Source organism: Morchella importuna (genome assembly GCF_003444635.1).
Source record: "Morchella importuna strain M04M26 chromosome Unknown Morimp01GS028, whole genome shotgun sequence".
Lineage (NCBI taxonomy): Eukaryota > Fungi > Ascomycota > Pezizomycetes > Pezizales > Morchellaceae > Morchella > Morchella importuna.
In genome coordinates, this window is record NW_025763425.1 from 91,800 (window position 1) to 108,832 (window position 17,033).

General features: G+C 45.9%; 8 protein-coding genes across 8 annotated transcripts; 4 read left to right on the forward strand and 4 right to left on the reverse strand.

Moving 5' to 3' along the window:
* Positions 1 to 869: 869 nt before the first annotated feature.
* On the reverse strand, positions 870 to 1,378 carry LAJ45_08132 (uncharacterized protein; the record flags this gene model as incomplete). Its single annotated transcript, XM_046117685.1, has 3 exons — positions 870 to 925; positions 1,086 to 1,178; positions 1,255 to 1,378. 3 exons carry the CDS (start codon positions 1,376 to 1,378, stop codon positions 870 to 872), a joined length of 273 nt encoding a protein of 90 aa, XP_045968972.1.
* Positions 1,379 to 1,590: 212 nt separating this feature from the next.
* Positions 1,591 to 2,513, forward strand: LAJ45_08133 (uncharacterized protein; the record flags this gene model as incomplete). Its single annotated transcript, XM_046117686.1, has 4 exons — positions 1,591 to 1,610; positions 1,703 to 1,713; positions 1,776 to 2,091; positions 2,174 to 2,513. 4 exons carry the CDS (start codon positions 1,591 to 1,593, stop codon positions 2,511 to 2,513), a joined length of 687 nt encoding a protein of 228 aa, XP_045968973.1.
* A 415-nt stretch (positions 2,514 to 2,928) lies between these two features.
* Positions 2,929 to 3,654, reverse strand: LAJ45_08134 (uncharacterized protein; the record flags this gene model as incomplete). Its single annotated transcript, XM_046117687.1, has 3 exons — positions 2,929 to 3,346; positions 3,407 to 3,480; positions 3,571 to 3,654. The coding sequence occupies 3 exons, from the start codon at positions 3,652 to 3,654 to the stop codon at positions 2,929 to 2,931; spliced, it is 576 nt and encodes a 191-aa protein (XP_045968974.1).
* A 2,009-nt stretch (positions 3,655 to 5,663) lies between these two features.
* Positions 5,664 to 6,192, reverse strand: LAJ45_08135 (uncharacterized protein; the record flags this gene model as incomplete). Its single annotated transcript, XM_046117688.1, has 4 exons — positions 5,664 to 5,710; positions 5,792 to 5,849; positions 5,925 to 5,955; positions 6,038 to 6,192. 4 exons carry the CDS (start codon positions 6,190 to 6,192, stop codon positions 5,664 to 5,666), a joined length of 291 nt encoding a protein of 96 aa, XP_045968975.1.
* Positions 6,193 to 8,664: 2,472 nt separating this feature from the next.
* On the forward strand, positions 8,665 to 10,549 carry LAJ45_08136 (uncharacterized protein; the record flags this gene model as incomplete). The annotated part of the gene is made up of 2 exons (XM_046117689.1): positions 8,665 to 9,026; positions 9,091 to 10,549. 2 exons carry the CDS (start codon positions 8,665 to 8,667, stop codon positions 10,547 to 10,549), a joined length of 1,821 nt encoding a protein of 606 aa, XP_045968976.1.
* A 184-nt stretch (positions 10,550 to 10,733) lies between these two features.
* On the reverse strand, positions 10,734 to 11,996 carry LAJ45_08137 (uncharacterized protein; the record flags this gene model as incomplete). Its single annotated transcript, XM_046117690.1, has 7 exons — positions 10,734 to 10,853; positions 10,911 to 10,935; positions 10,996 to 11,080; positions 11,165 to 11,189; positions 11,343 to 11,441; positions 11,506 to 11,507; positions 11,990 to 11,996. 7 exons carry the CDS (start codon positions 11,994 to 11,996, stop codon positions 10,734 to 10,736), a joined length of 363 nt encoding a protein of 120 aa, XP_045968977.1.
* Positions 11,997 to 12,491: 495 nt separating this feature from the next.
* LAJ45_08138 (uncharacterized protein) lies at positions 12,492 to 13,107 on the forward strand (the record flags this gene model as incomplete). The annotated part of the gene is made up of 5 exons (XM_046117691.1): positions 12,492 to 12,502; positions 12,689 to 12,723; positions 12,801 to 12,827; positions 12,903 to 12,982; positions 13,054 to 13,107. 5 exons carry the CDS (start codon positions 12,492 to 12,494, stop codon positions 13,105 to 13,107), a joined length of 207 nt encoding a protein of 68 aa, XP_045968978.1.
* A 224-nt stretch (positions 13,108 to 13,331) lies between these two features.
* On the forward strand, positions 13,332 to 13,879 carry LAJ45_08139 (uncharacterized protein; the record flags this gene model as incomplete). Its single annotated transcript, XM_046117692.1, has 3 exons — positions 13,332 to 13,336; positions 13,393 to 13,412; positions 13,479 to 13,879. The coding sequence occupies 3 exons, from the start codon at positions 13,332 to 13,334 to the stop codon at positions 13,877 to 13,879; spliced, it is 426 nt and encodes a 141-aa protein (XP_045968979.1).
* Between the last annotated feature and the right edge of the window lie 3,154 nt (positions 13,880 to 17,033).

Sequence of the window (17,033 nt, forward strand, 5' to 3'; positions counted from 1 at the left end):
AGCAGCCCAAACAGACCATAACTTGTCTTTCCAAGCCCTTCACAGCTCGGTATCAATATTAAGTTTCCGTTATACATATGGCGCGAGAAGGCATAGGGGGTGTGTCAACTTCAGAGGAACTTTTTTTGTATGGGAATTAGAGAAAATTCCACAGTTGGGCTAGGCGCTAGTACCATTATGGGAGTAGATCTCCCAATTTCTATAGATTGATTGGCTGCAAACGCCGAAGTTTACACACCTACCCACCATAGCTTCTCGAGCCATACTTGACCGACCCTGTTCTCGTGATCAGTAGGTGTACCGGCCCGGTCTCAAGAAGAAGGAGGTGGGCCAATGCATTAAACCAGTTAATCGATTAATAGGAAGTTAAATCTTAGTTGCAAGTGCTTAAGGCACTTAAATGTACATGTAGGTATGTAGGTACAGTAAGTTGTCTGCCTGGGAGTAAGTCAAGTAGGTGCTCTAATCGTCGCCAGCGTTAACGTCGCGTTCTACTTCCGCTGTCCGACCACGCACCTACCACCTATGGGGTCAAGCCGACTTATCTCTCATTGCGACTTCACCGGCTTTTGTGTGATACTGTATCTGTTCTGTCACGCTGTACGTTGCTAGTCAGGGCGTTACTACATAAAGTACAGTTGACAGGGACCCTAGTCTCTACAGGTAGCCTTCAGGGTTGAGTTTATTGCTCTGACGTTAACCAAGCCCAGGATTACAATTGTACCTACAGACTCCAGAGGGCGTGCTGTGAGCTATTCCGCCCGCCAGAAGGAAATCTCCTTGACTTTCATCTTCATATGATGAGACTGGGGAGCAAAGATATGGTACTCTTCCATCGATGTTCCTGGCCTTCATGGAGGCCTAGAGGTCTAGAGTACCAGGAAATAAATTAGATGGCATGGATTTGTTACAAATCCTATCAAGCCTTCTAGAAGTGTTAGTAAGCGTCATGTCCAGTGATTCGGCGACCTCGGGTAGGGTCAAAAAATTTGGAATTCCACCGGCATCCTGCGTTCCCATACTCCGCACAGAAATCCACATCATCAAATCTCGTGAAAGCTCGGCCCGGGACTTGATCAGCTTACAATTAACAGCATGATACTGTTGTTTAGTCAACTCCTCGTTGTACGACCATGTGCGAAGTGGTGGCACGTAACAGGATAAGCGAGAATGGGGAGCTGTCAATTTGCGGATCGGTACGGCGTTAGTGGATTCCAAATGTTCAACACGTGTTGAAGGCTCCGGATTACGTACATACGTAGCTAGGTATCCTTGCACGTATCGTGTTGAACTGATATGCAAGCATGGCCTCCCTCCTCCCCATGCACTCCATGTGTTCTGGGCTGTCCGTAATTGTGTGGGCAATGGAATTTGACATTCTTGATCCACTGGGAATGAAAAATACCGGTAAGGGACAAGAAGACAAATTGCGTGGGATTGTATAAAGCAAGCTGAAAATCTCCACCACCCACTCTTGAATACAACAACGTCATAGACACTCAACGGAAATCACCGCTTTGTAACAGTATCATAGCTTATAAGAACAACACACACCCCGCTCATTCATTCAATCCCAGCAAAAAAACAATCATGTCAAAAGAACAAAACATGTCTGCAACGATGGTCATCCGAAGTGTATCCCCCAGATCACCACCCTCTCTGTCCCATTCCTCCGGTTTAACCGTTTCAAATTTGGTGGAAGGGCCACAATCGGTATTTGAGCCTTTAGCAACCTCCCTAATATTTATTTGTACTAACATGCGCCAATCAATCAGTCCGTCTACAAACCGGAAACCTTGCTGTCTTCTCCCCCGTCAGCTTAACCCAGGAAGCCCGCGATACCGTTACCTCTCTCGGCGGCAATGTATCCTATATCATCGCGCCTGATATTGAGCACCATATGCAACTGGGTCCCTGGAAGGCCGCGTACCAGAACGCGCAGGTCATTGGGCCAGAGGGGCTCCGTGAGAAGAGAGCAAAGCAAGGCAATGAGGATGTAGTAATTGATCACATTTTTACAAAAGAGAACAAGAGGAGCATCAAACTACCAGAGGACTTTGCGAGAGAATTTGATGTTGAGTACTTTGACGGGTATGGTTAATCCCTTATTTGGCTAGTCTACTAGCCTAGATTGTTTTTCTTTCTTTTTGCTGATGTAAAGATTTAAAATTAGACACGCAAATAAGGAGCTTGCTTTCTTGCATAAACCCACACGGACATTCATAAACGCCGACCTTGTCTTCAACCTACCGGCCTATGAGCAGTACTCCAAGACTGGAGAAAACCCAGAATCTGGAGTATATGGGAAATTGATGGCTATGATCTTGGGAATACATGGGAAGGGTCAACAGCGCTTCATATGGTGGGCTACGGCAAAGGATAAGAATTCTTTCAGTCAAAGTGCAAAGGTAGTTGCCGGGTGGGATTTTGACAAGATCATCCCTTGTCACGGAGATGTCATCGAGACCGAGGGAAGCGCCGTTTTCAAGAGATTGTTTGCATGGCACTTATAGATGTGATATGGTTGGGATTATTATCTGAGTTTGTGGCGTTTTTTTTCTGCGGGGAAGGGAAGCCTATTAAGGCCTGAGGTTTATGAGCTTCGACATAATTACTACGTACTTGTATTTTTGTTTATCTGCAGGGATTTCCTAGTACATGATAGTGGCTAATAAATTGGACATGTGCCATAAACGTTTACTCAACAGCTTTTATTCGTAGGCATGCTTGTGTCTTCCTCAATTACACCAGTGCCACGTAGCTGAATACTATCCTCAGTGAATAGTTGGACATGAATTTGAACACTGGATATTGTCTTATTTGTAAAGACCTTTCATTGCAATCAAAATGAAAAAAAATGAAAAATGAACTTTTCCCTGTAATCATCAATAACACCATTATCCGTCCGCCAACCCCGAGAAAGAAAACTTAAGGAGAGATTACAGCCTCATCTGTACTCGGTTTCCGCTTCATTGCAGCCCTGAGCCCGTCAACGCTTATAGATGAAGATATGGTCTTCCCATCCTCTTTCAACACACCATTCGACTTCTTTGACTCGCTACCATTGAGCCTTCTCGGTGATGTCGGCGGCAGCGGAACAATGACAGTCGCCGTGACCTTCGCTTGTTCCTGCTGGTCCTGTGGTATCGGCGCAGATTCAGGCAACCTCTCACCACTCTCATCAACGACCATGAGCTTTCGGCGTTTCCGAAGCGGTCTACCGGTACTGTTGGTCTTTCCATTTGATTCTGTCCTTCCTGCACCGTCTAATGTAGCTGTGTTGACACCGCCATTTGTCGGCGGCTTCCCCGCATTGTCGGCAGGGACAGGAGCCTTCTCCTCATCGCTGAAGAAACCGCCGTCAGAGTAGTATGACCAGTCGCTGTGGTATTCGGTCGTGTCGTACTCGGCTTCGAACTCATCCCAGATGGGGTCACCCTGGGCGAATGCGGTTTCGGCCATGGAGTCGACTAGGGCGGACTATGGGCGCTGGAGGGATCAGCTTGAGCTGTTACGAGGTGGGGTGTACGGGGGTTTAGTAATGTATGAAGAGAGTGAAGGGATAAAGACCAGCTCGTCATCATCTTGATAATCCAGATCATCGATGAACCCGAAACCGTCATCAAAGTCATCGTCGAAGCCATCGTCAGACATGGTCGGCTAGCCTCCTGCGAACGTTTTTGTGTAGTAATATCTAAAGTATGTAGCTTTGATATATAGTTCTTTGTCGCAAAGTTAAACGCGTAGAGAAGAGGTCTGTTGAGTGTCCGGTTGGCTATGCGCTAAAAGTAAGGGCAAGAGCAACAGAAGAAGAAGAGTTCACGCTTGAGCAGCGGAAAGATCTACGGTAAGGGTTAGGGCTACTGGTGTCATCTTAGTAAGCGGCATGTTGATGTCAATGATCGCTTTGGAAGAATATTTGCCGCAGCCTTTCAAACGGCTGTGCCAGTCCAACAGCCACAGAGATATTGCTGAACCATTCACTAACATAAAATGCTGATTGTAAGACCACCCTTGATGCTGGTCTGTGGCTGAAAGAATTCTACGGTACGTATAGATACCCAGATATTGAAGCACGGCCCAGCCTGTAAATAAAAGATCAAGACTTATGGGGATATATATAGAAGTCCAAATCGAACTACACTTTATACCCCTTCGTTTCAGGTACCTTACTTCGATTGTACTTAGTATTTCATGTACTGGCCGGTGGACCAGATTTGGATACAGAATCGCACACTAAGTTATTTCCTGAGGGAAGTCGGGTCCGCGGATCATCTTATTTATGCGGCCTATTGCGGTACCCTCGTGGGATTTCTAAGACTTAATTACCTCCAGCCCACCCCCCCTCCCCCCCCCCCAATATGCCGCAAGTCATATACTCCTTCCATTTTGTGATTTGTGAGCACATACACAACTGCCCATAATAGTTGATCAATGGGCCATCAATCAGCTATGAACGATGATCATTTTTCTGAAAGAGGGGGGAACCGGTAACCGAGTGATATTACATGATTTACGCATCACGAGAGATGGACTAAATTTATAAGCTCTGATTCTTAAAGGCTATAGATAAATATTTAATATCAGAAGTAAATACTACATGTAATTTGGAGTGCATGTGGGCATTAGACACGTTGCTGCTGCTTTGGTTCGTGTTAACCACATGTACACCGTACCAAAAGAGAGAAGAGTGCACATCTAAAATCAATCTAAGATGTACCTTGCTGGAAATACAAGGGGATAGCGCTGGTCGGATGATAGCCACCGGCAGCATGTCCCTTGCATGCACGCGACTTATGTAGACAACACCACAAAGCGCGTAATCAAAAGCATCTCTACCCACAACACGCGTAGCGGATACAAGATACCTTCTAGTTCTCTTAGAAAGAATCACCAGTGAAGGTCTATGATATATATATGTTGATTACAACTAGTGGTTGAGACTCCCAGATCCCCTTATACGAACGCTCTTTACAAAGGGGCTGCGGGGCTTTATTTATCTAAATATATGGTCTAGAACTCTTCTATGTAAAAATAGGGACTGCTAAAGCATCTTATAAGCTTATCCTAGAATAGCTAGGGGTACATCCAGTAAACTGGCAGGGTTCCAGCCGAACTCTAGTAGACCTCTAGGAAACTCGCGGACAAGATGTAGCTACATGTATCTCTTATATACATGAATGCTTGAAATACCCAACAGGTGGTTATTTCCTTAGCACTATGGTAAACCCGATGATAACGTTGTGTAGATATATAGGTTGCCGGCAATCCTTACTTGAGCGTATTTCGTTGTAATTATATGAAATATTGGCGATCGTGGATCGCCTCGCCGTGTATGTCTATGTAGAAGACATCGCTAAAGCAATGACACAATGTTTGGAAGAATGAAGATTTCATTCAGCAAGTTTTATATCTCTCCTTCATAGAATCTCACTCATCCGTACATAGGTTCCTACGTTAGTGACTTGCTTTTTTGAATGTATATTATGTGTACCGAAAGATAAAGCGCGAGAATTCGTCAATTTATGTAGACTTCAAAGGCCCCTGTTCACGGTCAATTAAGTAGGCTATAGTTTAGAAAAATCACACTACGGTATGTATTCTTTGTGGCCCGGGTCGGATTTTATTATAATATATTGGAATATATAACGCCGAGTGCGATACTATGACCCTGAATCATAGTGACTAGTAACATGTGGTACATAAGTGCCTGCACACGCCAATAATCGTAAGTTAAGGTTACTACGCGCCAATAAATTGGGTTTAGGAAAGCCTCCTCGAGCTCACTAACCAATCACATCCTGAACTACCATATCCGCTGTAATATAAAACGAGACTCGACCAAACTTCTAGATATAATTAGGAATACTATTTTACATCAGGCCCAGCTATTTGGAATGAAAGTCAGTTGCGGATAAACTTACACCCGGAACGAAAGGCTCAGCCAGGTAAGCCCTGTACCAGGATGCGAACCCCTATATATTCCACCAGGAGATTGATGCATACTTTATAGACCCCAAGCTATCACTACTAATACCAAGCCAAACTGCCTTCGTACAAGGTTGCTAACAATCGGCTTAGAAAGCCACTGATGACAGTATCTTGGGCCGACCCCGTTAATCCCAGTAACTTGGGTCTGGTTTGCTTCATCAGGTTTCGATCTGGACCATTTTTTGACATGCCCATCTGCATAGGCGTTGCCGTTTTAAGGTACCGAATGTAAGAGCTCAAATCGGGAACTCACGATAAACTTTCACAGAGGAGACTAAGCATCTGAGCATAAACAACTCGAGAAACCGTCGTGCTGGGTAAAGTCAGATCTGCCCCCCCCCCCCCCCGGTGCGGTTTATCTCATGAAATATTGCCATCTCTATCACCACAATTCCACTTCTTAATCTTGAGCGCTCTCTAGTTACTCCGAGACCAACGAGCATGATTCTGAACAAATAGATTATCCCGATCTGTCGTCCTAGAGTAATAGTTCGTATCGGCCCGGTTTGATGCCCCGATACCGGATGTCCAAAGCATTGACCTCAAGAAACTCGTCAGCTACCACACGCGTCCACTAGGGTACAGCCGTTCACAGGGTGAGGACGAACACTGGGTGTAGACGAACAAGGATTTTTGGACAAATAGAAAGATCACTTGGGCATCTTGGCTGTTTCTTGCCATATTGAGAACCCTGGTTCGTCTTCACTCAGTGTTCGTCCTCACCCTGTGAACGACTGTACCCAGACTCTGATGGCTCGTATGATACACATTTTGTCCTAAACACTAAAAAATGAGCACGGAAGCCGGCAAGGAAGACTCGATCAACTGTTCGATGAGGCCGTGCGTCTCACGTCTCTCGCTGGCGTATCTCTGCTCTGACGCTTTGTTTCGGTTGATACATGTTTCTCGTCCCGCACGTGGGCTGCTACGCGCCACAAACCTGCCTGTTTAGCACAAAAAACTTTCCGGCTCGTAATCATGGGCCTTCGTTTATTGTGGTTGTATTTGTTAACTCTCAAGCCCCTTAACCCTTGGATTTGTGAAAGGAGGAGGTTGATAAGAGACCGACCACTCGGGAGAAACATCGTCCAGGCATGACATGAAGGAAGGCTTGGGAGGAAAGGGTTAAGACATTTCCACGTTGCGTTCCCGTGAGAATGTCAAGGAAGAAAGAAAAAAAGCTTCTCCATGCGGGCCGGAGGATCTTTGATCCTTCACACTAAGCAACATACGGCCATATTCGGGCCGAATGCGGGACCGGTTTTTTTTTAGTGCCGCTAAAGGGCTGATGGTGCTAAATTTAAGGGCGCATACAGGATACACGTACCTCGGCACAACCTAAATTTCAACCGATTCGCAAACGCTGAGCCTCTCAAGACCCTGCAAGAGAAATCTCCTGAGGTAACAAGCATGTCCCGGGAGTCATTCGGGAGGAGAGTTTATCCCAAATCGATATCGCCATAGTCTGCGTAACTGGTGGTAGATTGCGTTTCGCCTAATGAATCTTACTTGTGCTCAAGCAAGGACAGGAAATTTCTTGGTAAGTATTGTTGACAAAGACATCTCTCGTCCGATAGAGGGATTAGAGCGTATTTATTAAGTGTCAAATCCGAAAATTGACACTTCGCCACATTGAAAAGTGGTTGCCGAAACTGTCAATTTTCCAAGGTGGGGATGTAGGATACGCCTGGGGATTTTTACTATACTGAGTGCAGTATATATCCTGCCTGCGTATTTCACAGTAAGCGTGAAGAATTATTTATCTACCCAGTTTCCCCCATCATACCTTCCTGGTGTGGTTAATTAGGTTAATTAGGTTACTGAGGGGAACTGTCAATTTTGTCTTCCGAAACTGTCATTTTTAAAGTGTCAATTTTCGGATTTGACACTTAATAAATACGCTCTATTTAAGAAATCTGGATAATCAGACCCTGTCTATCTGCAAATGGAATTCTCTGGGATTCACACGAAACTTCTAGAAACGAATGCTAGATTCATGAATCCTCTTATCCACCCGATGCAAGCCTGAAGCCACACAACGTCAGCCTGCGCCAGATTGAAAATTTGCACAAATTGTCACTTCCGTATGTTCCGTAAACAGAGAAGAAACCCTATTTTTTTTCCCTTGAATCTCATGTCTCGCATTTTCCCATGTGGTATGCACCGGCACCGTTATCCGAGCTCTTGGCATTAGGTCTATGACGGTAAATTGAACGCATGTGGGTGTTTCGATAGTCCGAGAGTTGCCCTATCACCGGTTGCAAGTCGACAACCCTTCAACGGCTACCTTAAAGCCGGTATTAGATCACCAAATCAGGGTAGCAGAGGATCTGACCTCGGTATCTTTGCCTACCTTAGTCACTAGTAGATGATTAATGTCAAGCTTTTTCTCTGTAACACCCGTGGGTCGGGGCATGTCGTACTTTCGCCCGGATGATGGTATTCCGTGCTGCCAAAGAATATAGTTCTGGATATCAAGAAGAATCCTTATTAAATAGGAGCATTTCCTCTCTCTGCCTTGATCTCCCATCATTCAATCCAAACAACCTAAACACAGCACTTGAAGCTTAGACAACGGTCTCAGTCAAATAGCTTTAAGGCATTTTAACAAGTAGCCCATATCCGGAAATATAAACGTGATTTTCTGGGATATTTGAATTTAAGGTTATTTCAATGGCGACATCAAACACTCCTAACGAAGGAGCATTGGAAAAAACGATGTCTGCCTCCTCAGCGTCATCCTCAAACTCATCCTCAAAAACCGTTGCCGAGAACGGTCCTCACTACGTCGATCTCGAATCTCAGAGCGGGCCCAGTGCCTACAAAGCACGAGGGCGAGGAGCTTCAATCTCATCTGCAGCTACACAGAAGGATATCTACCAGGATCTGTCGACAGACGATGCAAATCTCCGACGACAGGAAACACTGCAAGAGCTTCGATCTGTATATTCACGACGGACCGAAAATGAGGGTGAACTGGACGCTCCGGACGATGCTTCTGAATTTAAAGATATTGATCCTGAATTGATCACATGGTGAGCTTAATTTCCTCAATATATCCGTTTCTGAGTAACATGTTGACTTTTTTGTGAAATATAGGGATGGACCAGATGATCCAGCAAATCCTCGTAACTTCCCCACGCAAAAGAAATGGACCATTACTTTGATCGTTTCCCTTTACACATTTGTCTCCCCATTCGCCAGTTCTATCGCCGCACCTGCCGCCCAGGCTTACGCAAAAGAATTCGGCATCACCAACACCACAATTGCTTCCATGACAGTTTCAGTATTCTTGATTGGTTTCGCATTCGGCCCTCTATTTTTTGCCCCACTCTCTGAGATCTTCGGACGTGTAAAGGTCATGCAGGTCTCTATCTTCCTTTTCTTAATCTTCAACATTGCTTGTGCCGTCGCCCAGACAACCGGACAAATGATTGCCTTCCGTCTCCTTGCCGGTTTGGCTGGTAGTTCTCCATTGGCCCTTGGTGCTGGTATCTTGTCTGATGTCTGGGCTCCCGTCGATTTGGCCCGAGCAATGGCCTTTTTCGCTCTTGGTCCACTTGTAGGACCCGTCTGCGCACCAATCATTGCCGGCTTCATTGTTCAGCATATCTCATGGAGATGGGTTTTCTGGGTCTTGTCCATTGTCACAGGTGTGACGGCGGTCGCTGGTGCCATCATCTTCAAGGATGAGACATACGCCATTGTTATTCTCAACCGCAAGGCTGCTGCAGCGAGGAAGGCCACTGGAAATGAAAACCTTCACACTGTTTTCGAAGTCAGCAGAGATATCAAGACTAGTTTCAAGATCGCTCTTACCAGACCTTTCTTGATGTTGGCATTAAACCCGGTGTTGTTGTCTCTTGGTTTGTTTATGGCCTTCACTTACGGATTCCTGTACTTGATGTTTGTCACCTTCCCGACTTTGTTCCAGGGTGAATACGGCGAGACTGTTGGTATTGCTGGTTTGAACTACCTTGCTCCCGGAATCGGATTCTTGCTTGGTCTTGCAACCTTCACTCCAGCGCTCCAGAAGACTTACCTTAAGCTTACCGCTGCCAACGGCGGCGTTGCAAAGCCCGAGTTCCGTCTTCCTACTCTTTTTGTTGGAGCCATCTTGATCTCAGGTGGTCTTTTCTGGTACGGGTGGTCTGCTGAGAAGCGTCTTCACTGGATAATGCCCCTCATCGGAACCTCCATCTTCTCCATGGGCCTTATCTCTGTCTTCTCGTCTGTTCAGACCTATCTGATTGACATGTCACCACGATATGCCGCTTCCGCTATTAGCGCAGCTACCCTCTTCAGATCCCTCTTCGGGTTCGCGTTCCCGCTGTTTGGAAGACAGATGTACGACAAACTCGGGTACGGATGGGGTAACTCTTTGATGGGTTTTATCGCATTGCCATTGGGACTGTTGTTCCCGTTGATGATCTTCCGTTATGGCGAAGGGTGGAGAATGGCCGCGGAGAAGAGGATTGAGAGGGTCGAGGCGGGTCAAAGGGCTTCTGCCGCTGCTAAAGAGGCTAAGAAGGCTCAGCAGCAAGCGGAGAAGTCATAATCACTTACGCATCTTGATTTTTATTATTTTTCTTCTCTTGTCAATATTTTTTGGGGTTTTGGGATCACTGGTTATCATGAATTTTTTTATGTTTCATATTGGACTGGTCTTTTTTTTTATGAGCGGGTTGGGTACTTAGACGTTTAAAATACTTTTGTTGGAGCGTTATGATACTGTATAATTATTAGTTGTTTATAATGGCTTGATATTTATAGATTTGAAGATAATGAAGAACGTTGTTCTTGGTATATTTGGTTCCTGAACCCTGAAGTGGTTTTGAAAATATTACTTTTCGTTTATCCTCCTATCAATTGTAATCAGCCAAAGTTAACCTCTCCGATGTTCCATCCACGGGTCTTACCGTCTTGGGAAATTTTATAACCTGGCTAACCAACGAAACGGATGTGATAACGATTCATATCCCACCTTGTACCGGGTATTCTCACCATCCAGTGCTGTTGACTTCCCAAGAGAAAATCTTATCGATTTGCTGCAGGCTGATGTTCGTGCATGGAGGCGTTCTGGCGTTGACTGGGTTTTTGAGCCCAAGTGGAAAAAAGTTGTCGCGTCAAAATCAAGCTTAATGCACGCCAAGCTGGAACTGGGGGCACGAACCAGTAATAGGTGTTGGGGAAGAGGTCTAACCGCGTTTGTAACGGTTTCTTAGCAGCCCGAGCGTTAGGAACCCTTACTGATCGGGTTTAGAGGGCTGGTAGCTGTTTGCGCCGCTGTCTAATTTCGGAGAAAGCTCGAAACGAAACAGCTCCTTTTTTTTCTTTCTCCCCCTTCTTACTTTACACGAACGTCTGCTGTCAGTCAAGCCTGTCTCCCGCTCGTTGTCTGAGTTGATTTGATGGACCGCCAGCGAAACGATGCAGATGGTGTTGAATGTCTTGTTTGTTTATGCATGAAGTTAAATATGTAGAGATGTACTCTAGGTAGTACATACAGCCTACCTCTAAAGTACTCTAGAGCAGTGCCTTTCCTGGGTATGATACATGTATGTAGCTGTGAGACGTGTATTTTTTTCCCCCCTCTTTGCAGGTAGGGCAGATAAACGAGGACTCTAAAGGAACTGCCGGGACGGGCGCGTTGAAGCCTTGAAGACCTCAAGGGGGTGGTAGTAGTAAGTAGCAGTAGAAGCAGTACTGTCGTTCACGGGGTATTGACGGGCACTGGGTGTTGACGAACAAACCAAAAAAGAGACAGCCAAGCCAAGTTTTGCCTGCAATCCGTCAACACCCAGTGTCCGCCAATACCCCGTGAACGATAGTAAGTAAAAGAACTTCCAAAGCGCGCCCCCACAAACAACCGCCCGCGCCCGCTTTTTCACAATTGAACCCAGCAGTTGAATTCGGTTTCCTTAATTAGGCCCATAAGTTACCTTTCTGGTTTACGGGTAACAATGGTGTAACTGTATTTTTTTCTTCTCTCTCTCACCTCCCATTTTGCACCGGCGTATTAGCTCCACACCCCCCCCCCCCCCAAAGCTTCCAGAACGCGGTCGATCATTTTCGCGCCCGGTTTCTCACTCGATCTTTTTCCTTGCTCTCTCTGCCTTCTGCCTTCCTCTTTCTTTACTCTCTTGGACTTAATAATCCTTTTCTTGTCTCTAACTTCCAGTCGTTTGAAACTTTATTTTATTCCACTTAGTACTTGAAGTCTTACTTATATATCTTTTTTTCTTTCTTTTTCGTTCATATATTTTATTTCATTCTTTCCCTGAAGACGTTCGGTTCCAGCCTGCCATCTATCTTCCGCGTCTCCCCACTTCATCCTCCCACTCGTCATCGAGCCGTGGTGTGTTTTGGTTGTCTGTCTCCCTGCTGCACCGTACATATCCTACCCACATTACATTAACATTGCCTACCAATACACTATATACAAGGCGGCTCTCTACATACACATCAAATACAATTCCAGGTGCACATTAAAACTATCTATGCAGCACAGGTATGGTCTGCACCTAGCTCCTATATCCTCCCCACCCCCCCAACCACTACCTCCCGCTTCCTCTCACATACAGTGAGTGCTGTGCTGTGCTGTGTCGTCTGTCGTTCCCCTATTTCGAGTGGAGGATACCATGTGTAAAAACGTACTGCGGCTAATAACGGGGTCTACTTCCTCTCGGTCCAGCAGAAGACGAGAATACAACATCGTGATACTAGGAGCCGGTAAGCATCACTATTGCCATGCTAATCTAGCTTCGTCTGCTTCGTTTGGCCTTGCTGACTGGTGTTCGGTGGTGCAGGTGGTGTTGGTAAAAGCTGTCTTACAGGTTCATTCTTCCTTTCCGCTTCCTCCGGGACTGGTGTCGCGTGCCTAGGAGACTAAACTATTCGTCGATGTGTAGCACAATTCGTTCACAATGAGTGGATAGAATCCTATGACCCCACCATCGAGGATTCCTATCGGAAGGTCATCGATGTTGATGTGAGCTTTTGAACAGCCTTCCCACCATCTCTACTACTGCAACGGAAGACTAATGAAGGATTTTATTGCAGGGCCGGTCATGCATACTCGAGATGTTAGTGTGCCCTTCTACCAATGCGAAATAAATTCCGCTCCCAACCCACAGCTTGAGTGTTTAGGAAAGGCTAATATGAAGCCCACTACTTTTTCCGCGGCGAATTATAATACAGCTTGGATACCGCAGGAACAGAACAGTTTAGTCAGTAACCTTTTTTGTGTATTTAACGGGGGAAAGGACCAATCACCATGGGAAAGTTGTGAATTATCGAAAAGCTAACGTATTTAATTTTTCCGTCTGCAAATAGCCGCCATGAGGTAAGAAAAAGCTTCTGCCCACCTACCTTCCAAGCGAAAAGCTAACGTCATTTTAGAGAAATATATATGAAAACCGGTACCTACCTTAGCTTCAATAAATCCCCGTCCCGAACCCCTGACTAACAACTATCACCTCACGTAGGCCAAGGCTTTCTCCTCGTCTACTCAATAACAAGTCTCAACACGTTGACCGAACTCTCCGACCTCCGTGACCAGATTCTGCGTATCAAGGAAGCCGAAAGCGTCCCGATCGTCATCGTCGGCAATAAATCGGACCTCGAGGAAGATCGTGCTGTCCATAGCAACCGCGCCATCCACCTTTCAGAGAAATGGGGCCGTGTCCCATTCTACGAGACCTCAGCAAGAAAACGACAGAACGTGGATGAGGTGTTTTTGGACCTGTGCAGGCAAATGATGAGAGCGGATGCGAATTCCGGCTGGGGTTCAGATGGATATGGCAAAGAGAAACCGCCCGGAGGAAAAAAACCGCCAAAAACGTCGGGCGGGAGACAGGGTAGATCAAGATTCTGCGTAATCCTATAAGGCTGGAATGGCGACAGAAAGGAAGTGCGGTGGGGGGGTAATCTCTTTGGTCAATGGTTATGGTTTCTTTTTTTTTTAAAGATTGGACTTTTTTTGTTTTGTTTTCACTGACCCCCGCCGGGACATAATTCCCTTTTTTTTTTTTTGAACCTTCCCTTTGAATTTCCTGGTATCGGAGAAAGCTTTCTACCCTTGAAGCTTCCTTATTTTGTTTGTATATATATATATGTTTCATTCGGCGCCATTTGGGAAAGAGAGGGAACGTCTACGAAGACATGGGAAATAAGGTAAAGGGCGAGAACAGGGCGCGCGGATTATAGGGGCATCATCTTTTTATTTTATTTGGCGATCATTGGCGTCGACTGCTGTTTATGTTTTTTTGATTTGGGTAACCCATTTTTTGTGCTGTAGCCGCCACCGTTTTACTGTTACTCTCCCTTCTTTTTTTATTTTATTTTATATCGTGGTTCAATTTGGGCATTTTTGGTCGTTTGTCAAAGGAGGTAAAAGAATGATTTTAGTGTTTTTCTTTCTTTCTTTTCGAATCCCGGTACCTTTCCCCTCGGGTTTTCTTTTTCTCACTCTCTCTCTTTTTTTGTTGCATGTCGTGTAGCGGATATTTAAGGATAGGGAAGGGCTTGATCCTCACGGTTACACCGCACCAAGCTCAGAATAATCCTACTGGAATTGCACCAATTGAACTTGAAACCGTGTTGTTTAGCTACGTATAAGGAGGTACATGTAGCTACATACTACACGCACTAAGTAGCTACCACCCAGCTCGGTACCCAGCTAAAGTACATGTACGAAGTACTGTATGTAGAGTACATGTATGTACCTGGTAGCTGCGGCGTCATCGTCGGGGGTGGGCGTCATAAGGCATGAGGCGTAGAGCAGGTTGGTGTGAAGATCTAGAGCACAACGTATCCATCTGGAAGCTTGGAGTGGGGGTGGAGGCTCGGCCTTGTAGATACTATAGGTACATGTATAGTAGGCACATACCCTGACCCTGGCTGGCTGGATACCTGGGTGGTACATGGAGGTAGGTACTTTGCCAGTGGAATAGACTTGACTTGCCTAAACGTCAGTTCGTTACCGAGGAAGGTATGCTGCAGCGTGGAGAGGACCTGGATTGGGGTTTTTGAAACGGGCGGCGGGGCCCTGACCTAACCTTAATGGATGGTGGAGGTACCTATCGTGGAATAGGAATAGGAAACTGGAACACAAGGTACAGTATCGTATTGTAGGTACAAAGCAAACACAGGCTGGGCACGAGACTAGGTACAAACCTACATGTAGGTACATGTACCCTCTACTTACTTTTTTGCTCTAGATACGCACTTACACCTATCTAGAGTAGGTGGGAGTGCACGTGGGGTGAGAAGCGATGTGCATACTCGTAACTTATAATATCTGCTTGTAGTCAGACGTTTGTTATAGAGACCCGGCAGTCTGTCTGTCTGTCTTGTTTGGCGGTCTATCTGTCAGAGCGGAGGCACAGATTTCGATTTCCGACTTCACCAACCCCCCCCCCCCCCCCCCCGCGCGCCCCCCCGGGGCCGGCCCCTTCACCATTCACATTCGCTCCTTCCTGCTTGACATACACCTCCGGTAGCTCTATACCTACTACATCTCTACCTGTACCTACTAGCACATGTTGTCTAGCTTGTTCCAACACCATCACCCCATAGATCGACGGCACGTATATAGAAAGGTAGGTATGTACTCGTTTTTTCACAGCGTTTGTGAACAAAAAATAGCCAAGACAACCTTTTTGTATAGCATGCAATAGCGGTGGTGTTCACAAACGCTATGAATAGACGAGTACATGTAGTTACAAAGGTACAAAGGGTGGTACTAGAGAGTAGGATAATTACATGTACCTTTTGTTTTTTTCAGGGTGCGTCGCGAATTATTTATATTGGGCTGATGCACACAATACAAATATGCCAAACCACGCCGGCCGGAGCTTGGTTGCCAGGTTTGGCTGTTTTTTTTTTTTTTTTGCTTGATATTGCAATTGGGGCCTCTTTTTCCCCTTCCCCTACCCCTAGCTACCCCTACCATACTTAGCTTCCCGGGGGTACGGTCTGCGGGTAAAGAATTATAACGCTTTGGCGGCGCGGCCGGGCGGGTGTCCCAGAAATTTGGATTTGGGGGGAAAAAAAAAAGATACCTGTGTGCATGTGTGTGTGCTTGTAGGTACATAGGTTGTTGTGTGCTTGGGGAGTAAATGTTTAAAACCGGTAGAGAGTTGCTCTAACCCCCCCCCCCCCCCGGTCTTGTATGGTAGCGACTAGCGAGATGGGAATGAGATGAGATGAGATGAGATGAGATGGGTCCTGGGGGAAAACATTGCTTTTGTGTATGTATTCATATTCTTTTTTTATATGTTTTTTATTCCTTTTATTTTCTTGGTATTTAGGCTTTATAATTATAGACAGCAATGGATGGATGGAAGACGTTTCCGGAGGCGGTGAGGATGTGAGGGCGGCACTTTTTTTTTTTTTTTTTTTTTTTTTTTGGTGGTGGTTGATTGTGCGCGCGCGCGCGTGCGAAAGCGAGTACATAACTGCAAAGTGCTCAGATGAGAATTTAGTTGTTTTGGGTTTTGGGTTTTGGGGAGGGAAGCCGTACCGGAGGGGGTATCGATGTTGTAGCTGCTGTTCTGTCTGTGGCCCTGGTGCATGGACCGCACCTCACCTCATCTCACCTCACCTCACCTCACCTCACGATCTGTAACTGACGGCGGTGCGATGTCTGATCAGACGGCTACGGTAGGTACTTTTGTCTACAATTTGTTTTTGCTTTTTTTGCTTTTTTTTTTTGTTTCGGGAGCTGCTTGATTGATTGATTTGCTTTCTTTTCGCTTGACAGGTCTTTGGTCACCTTTTATTTTTTTGAGCTTTCTTTTCCGTAGACGCGGTTCCCGTGATATTGGTCCTCGCCATGGTCCCCGGCACTTTTAATGTCTCTTCAGGCACTTTCAGGTAGGTACCTATGTACTATAGGTACTTTTTTCAGGGACCTTCACGCACTCCACTCCTCCAAGCACTTCATCTCACGAACTCTTTGGTAAACCCACCCACCCTCTCTATCCAGGACCACCACCTCTTAGTACCTGCACCACTACCTGCACCTCCACCAGAGCTTC